The sequence below is a fragment of the Grammomys surdaster genome, unplaced genomic scaffold (assembly GCF_004785775.1).
Source record: "Grammomys surdaster isolate TR1022 unplaced genomic scaffold, NIH_TR_1.0 184, whole genome shotgun sequence".
Classification (NCBI taxonomy): domain Eukaryota; kingdom Metazoa; phylum Chordata; class Mammalia; order Rodentia; family Muridae; genus Grammomys; species Grammomys surdaster.
This window is the reverse complement of record NW_021604629.1, coordinates 908248-914727: the sequence shown is the minus strand read 5'-3', so window position 1 is coordinate 914727 and position 6480 is coordinate 908248. Positions and strand designations below refer to the sequence as shown.

Below are 6480 nucleotides of genomic sequence, written 5' to 3'. Positions count from 1 at the left end.
CATATTAACCGTGGCTCCATGAGATCTACAGCTTCTAATTTCATTCCTACACTGAATCCATGGTTTGGAACATCCTTATTAAATAGTTTTACTGGTGCTGCAATGGAGCCGGTTTCCCTGAGGTAGTCAAACCATTTAAAAGGAAGTTTTGTATAACCTCTGGGTGGAGTCAGTTCTACCATGTTAATTTCACAGAAACCAACAGGAAAAATAGGAGAGGTTGCATGATAACAAAACCAGTCAGATCCGTCTGCTGCTTCTGAGCCATCAATCCCAATCATCAGGAATCCATCAGCCAGCACCTTTCTAATGGTTGCAACACATACTGTAGAAAGATCTAATGGATCTATAGCTTCCAATTTCATTCCTTCTTTGAACCATTCTCCACTCTGGTCTACTTCCTTTACCTTAGCAAATAAGTGTGGCGGTGTATCGAAATGTCCATCCTGTTTCTTTTTAATATCAGATCTCTTGAATCGATGGCCTATGCTTCTCGACCACCCAATATGGTGAATTAAGGGGCTGTGCATGTGGCCCCAGAAGTCATCCATTCTGTCTTCACTCTCTTCATACACCAGCCATAGTCTTCCTCCAATTACACTTTCTACCACTGCTACTCTCTTGTTCGACATAAATGCCTCTTGTCAACTACTTCTACTCTCATGCAAGGTTTGAAAGGATACTTCATACTCTCAGAAGCCTTTTGTGAGAAATCAGGAGGAAGCATTTTGGCACCAGTAAGTCTTTTGACTAGAAAAGCTTTCCAGTTTGTATATTTATATTGAACAGTTCTAGGAGGAACGAGAGATTTTCCACTGGCTGCACACCAACCAACTGGTTGAATATCAGACCCACATATATTGCACCAGAAGTCCAGAGAAGAATCATTTTCAAATCCTTCATATCTCAAAAGGGCATTATAACCTGCTAATTTTATAATTCCAGCAATCCAGAAGACTTTGGTAGGTAGACTGCAGTCTGTACTGGGAACTTCTATCCTTACATTTTCTGAGATATCACCCCAGCAGGTCCCCATAGGTGCATGCTTAAAACAGGCAACTGGAGCTGCTATGAAGCTATTGCTGTCGATGTAGTTACCCCAACTGAAGCCTTCCACGGAGATTGTAGAATTACCTGCTTTTGTCTTTGCTTGATTTTGCAAGGTAGCTTGATACTGAGCATAGGCAGCTAATTTAGCAACTAAAGGTTGTTTCTGAAGGACTTTTGCTTTCTTTGTTGGAGGCTTACCCTGAAGTCTGGCCAGAGTGCTTGCCTTCTTAGAGTTTGACGAATAACTTCTTGAACAAGAAACATTACAGAAACGTTTCGTTTTAGAGTAAAAAGCATCTCGTACACCGACCATCCCACACATCTCTCAGGTAGCCATGCCAGATTTACCATCTGGGTATGTGTAGACTTGTCCATAATTTTTGATAATTTGGAGGATGGACGGTAAAGGAGCAACTTCTTCTTCACTCTCCTCAGAACTGGAGCTGCTACTTGTGTCCTCACTGCAGCTAACATAGCCGTCAAACATCCCGAGCAAGTCTGCTTTTTCTTTTGGATTGTGAAGAATGTTCTGTCACTTGTCAGAAGCTGGACAGGGGCGGCTGCTTTGGGTGACTTCTAGTGTCTCTTCCGACTCAGATCCTTTGTGTTTTCCATCAGGGCCTCATGGGTAGGGGCCATCCCTGCTCCCCGAGCCCGTGGCGCACCCCCCCTCCAGAGCAGGGGGCAGGCGCCTTTCCCCAGGACTGCGGTGACTACGGTGGAGGGATGCCCGGCTAGGCCAGGGCCAGTGGCAGCAGCCCAGGAATTTTAAAGTAGTAATAATTATTGCTGTGTTATTATAACTTGACAGATACCAAGATATCTTCTTATTGTATTCAAATGTATAAAGGGAAAGTTGATGAAAAGGAATAGGACATTAACTTACAAAAACAGTTGAGCAGAACTTACTAGGTGCTAATAATGGCATGCATATGCAACATCTTTACAGTCTATAGAAATATTCTGATGATGGCCTTCTTGAGAGCTTCTTTTACATCTCTGTTTCTCAGACTATAGATGAGGGGGTTTAGCATGGGGATCACTACTGTGTAGAGTACAGACAATATCTTGTTCTGTTCAGTAGAGTAGTTGGACTTAGGCATCACATAAATAAAGGTAATGGTTCCATAGTAGAGAGTGACTGCAGTGAGGTGGGAGGTGCAGGTGGAGAAGGCCTTGTGTCGACCCTCAGTAGAGCGCATCTTCAGGATGGTGATGAGGATGTAGGTGTAGGAGACCACTATGACAAACACTGTGATCACAATGATGGATCCAGCAGAGATAGAGGGGATGATTCCAATAATGGAGACATCTGAGCAAGAAAGTTTCAACACAGCAGGGAAGTCGCAGAAAAAATGATCTATCTGATTTGGTCCACAGAAGGACAGACTCAATAGACAACTAGTAAATGTCCATGAATTCACACAGCCACCCACATATGAAGCTCCAATTAAAAGGAAGCATATCCTGGGGGACATATGTGTTGAATAGAGCAGGGGTGAGCAGATGGCCACATAGCGGTCATAGGCCATGACAGCTAGGAGGAAGCACTCAACTGTCCCAAATGTCACTGTGATGCAGAATTGGGCTACACAAGCAGCTACAGAGAGTACCATTCTGTGTCCAAGGAATCCTGTAAACATTGTTGGTGTTATTGATGAGGAAAACCCAATGTCCACAAAAGCCAGATGGCTAAGGAACAGATACATAGGGGTGTGTAGTTGAGGGCAGCTTCTTATTAAACTGATGATGCTGAAATTGCCCACTAAAGTAACAGCATATATCCCTACAAATATCATAAATAAGATGACCCGCAGTGTGGAATTCTCTGTTAACCCCAGTAGAATGAACTCTGTCACAGTGGTGTGGTTTTGAGCCTTCATCTCAAGTATGAAATATCCTTGTTGAGGGAAATAAGAAATTCTTTAGTTTGGTACTGCTTTTCAATGTTTCTTATGTTCTTCTTGTATTATTTCACAGATAAAATTATAATCCCTTCCTTTAATCAAATACAAATATCTATACTTTGAAGAATTGGGGATTTTGTTCCTTCCTCTTTGAATAAACTGTGTATAATTATCTCACCCTTTTTTCTCATTACCTTTCTCTCTTTATACAAAGTACCCTCAGACCTTGACTTCAGATATCTTTCCCTGTGTTGAGGTACATAATTTCAATGCTTTCTTGATATTCTTCTCATGCTCCAATCAACTATAAATACCATGAACACCTCAAACTTTGCATTCTATAGTCTTTAACTTCTCCACCATTATTTTTTATTCTTTCTATGTATTTATTTTTATGTGTATTGTTTTGTGTGCCTGTATGTCTGTATATCAGATGCATGTCTTATTCATGGAGATCAGAAGAGGGCACTGAATTTCCTGCAAATGAAGTTATAGACAGTTTTGAGCCATCGTGTCAGACTGGATGTTTAATGTTTCTGCCACAAGGACAGCCATTGCTATTAACTGCTGAGCCAGCTCTCCAAGGCCCCTCTCCAGTCATCTCATCCACTCACCATGTCATGTCTATTACATGGCCTTCCTGGCAATCTTCCTCACATTGTATTCCATCCAGTAAAATCCTATTGCTTTGTCTAATTTGCTTTCAGTTTCTTCTTTTTTTATCTCCTTTTTCTATTCTCTGTGTCCACATTTGGCTTAAATCCCTACTTATTTTTATTCTGCCTGCATATTTATCATCTAATTCGCATTAAATTCTTGTAGTTTATGATACTATGACATAATGAATTATTTCTAATAAAATAACTCAATTCCAAAAGGTAATTTTTTTGATATCTCTTAGGTCTTAATGATGAACTATTTCATTTGCACAATACTCACTATTCTTTCTGACTTCTCCCTGCATTTAACTGAGAATCTCACCATCGTTTCATGAGTTCTCACATTAACCCTGATGTCCACCACACCCTTAGCTTTCAGTATTGTTCTCTTTACAAAACCTTCTCTGAGTCATCAGGATGGATCTGGTTCCCTTTTTTTGGCAAACATCTCCTTCTACAGATTCCCTAGTTGTCAGTGTGTACACTGGGTTATGATTTTTGACTTGTTTGCATTTCATTCTCCTCAAGTATTACATGTTCTCATCAATAACTTTTATCTTTGACTTAAAAACACCCAGTATTTAGGCAGAAATATGCTAAATGTTTTTGTTTGAGTATATGCATGATGATTGTAGTAAATATGATTCTGGCAAAGCAAGACTGCATGTAATTTATGTTCCCTGCCCAGAAAACAAGGCTTCAGAAAGAATAAAGTTAATTAAATATTGCTTGTAATATATTATAAAGCAATAAAATTCATGTCTCATTTTCCCAATTTTTAAATAAAAATTAAATGACAAACATGAAGAAAACACTTGAAAATTCTTTTGACATATAGTTCCTATCACATATTTCAATCAATAGGTATTTACTACATGTGTTTCAATGTACCTTTTAAATATTTTAATATGCATTTTAATAAGTCATATGGAGAGAGAGCTCTTTTTCAAAAAACTATCTTGCTATACATAGACTAGCCCCAGCTCATCTCAAATATGTGATATTCCTACTTCAATATGAGATAACAGGTATGTGTCACCCTGCATGGTTCAGCTATATTTAAATAATTACATGTTTAGTTGTTTTTCTAAAGGCAGCAATTTGAAATAGTATGCTCTGTGCTTCATGGTATGCTCACCACTAATATTTATAATAGTGAAATTACTTTTTTTTTTCTTGTTTGGTTTTTCGAGACAGAGTTTCTCTGTATAAGCCTGGCTGTCCTGGAACGCACTCTGTAGACCAGGCTAGCCTCGAACTCTCGAACTCAGAAATCTGCCTGCCTCTGACTCCCAAGTGCTGAGATTAAAGGCGTGCGCCACCACCACCCAGCAATAGTGAAATTACTAAAGCCAACTGTTCTCATTCATTCATTGATGGGTTCTGTTGGTCGCATTTTGATTAAAGGTATTAACATTTTTCATCTCCCTAAATATGGTATGATATTCATATATGTGCAATAGTCTGCTTACAATATTATCAGTTCTTAAGGAGTTACACATTTACCAGATATAATGATATTAGTAATAAATGTCCACTAAATGTATAACTTCATTTAAATTTTCTCAGTAAATAAATATATAATCCATCTATTGGTGCAACTGATCAACTGACTTGGTGAATTGGAAAGTCCACTGAATCAATATACAAGACCCTGTCTCTTCTTTAATAGATCTTCCTGTTTAAGTTACTATAGTACAAGATAGCTTAATGCCTTCAATTTTAGCTCTGTAATTAAAACTTCATCTTTTAAACTTACTAATTATTTGCTGCATGTATAATGGTACAAAACTTCAACTTTCTAGATAAAATTATTGAGATGTTGGAACCTGTCACATCTCCTTTGCTTTCAGTTTTCTAAAAGAAAGCACTAATGAACAAACCCTTTGTCCATTCCATATGGCATGTTTTCCAGCTTTCTTGAAGTCTTCAGACTGAACCTACTGAAAGCTGAACAATAGATCAGGCACCAAGCACCCTTCCTGGTCTGCCTTGTGGCTCAAACAGAGTTTAAAAATACCACTCTGATCACATTCTGACTCAGATTAGTCTTTTGGTGCTGACTGTGGAATTGTAAGAGAAGGCAAGGAGGCCGATAGATGACACACAAGTCATCTATATTACACTTATTAAATTTCTTATTTTTAACTTATTAAATGTCACATGATACTTAAACTCTTTGGTGCTCAGTATATTTTTTTAACTTTAACAATGAGAGAACTGATCTCATAATTTAGTTTTGTTCTGAGGTTAAAGGAAGAGATATTTCTGAAATGCCAGAGGTCTTTATTCACACACACACATACACACACTCACACACACATACACAAGGTTTAAGTAGCTCTTCATTTAATAAAAATAAAATAAAGTGCAAGTAGCTTTAGAATTATTTAGTAATTTTGTGACTATAGTTTTGCTTTCAATATGTCAGATAATTTTGCCATAAATCTAAAAATAAGACAAGTGGTGCAGTACCTATGAGACCATAGTTCTCAACTCAACTATTCAAATGCATTATATGTAGACTAATATTTGCTTTGCTTTGCTTTTCCAGTGGACAGTCAATATCTAGAACTCTGTACCAGCTTTCATACTTATCATCCAAGATTAGGAATGCTGACCACTCAAATATCCTTTCCCTCAAAGGATCAGTTACTCTGGTGGGAAATAGAGGAGATAGGACAGTGAACCTTACCTAGTTGAAATCAGGCTGTTTCTTATTAGGTCCTCGCCTGGTCTTGTTCAGCTCCTTAAGACCAGCAACAATACTGGTTCCATAGATCATTCATGCAGTATCCACATGCCTTATGTATCCTACATGTGCCAGGAAACCACTGTACAGTGATTCTTACTAAAGACATGGT

The 6480-nt window shown here is 38.3% G+C and overlaps 1 protein-coding gene and 1 pseudogene across 1 annotated transcript; both read right to left on the bottom strand.

Moving 5' to 3' along the window:
• Positions 1–5: 5 nt before the first annotated feature.
• On the bottom strand, positions 6–6217 carry LOC114621664 (annotated as a pseudogene).
• Positions 2001–2933, bottom strand: LOC114621637 (olfactory receptor 476). Its single transcript, XM_028767990.1, has one exon. The coding sequence runs from the start codon at positions 2931–2933 to the stop codon at positions 2001–2003; it is 933 nt and encodes a 310-aa protein (XP_028623823.1).
• Positions 6218–6480: the final 263 nt, after the last annotated feature.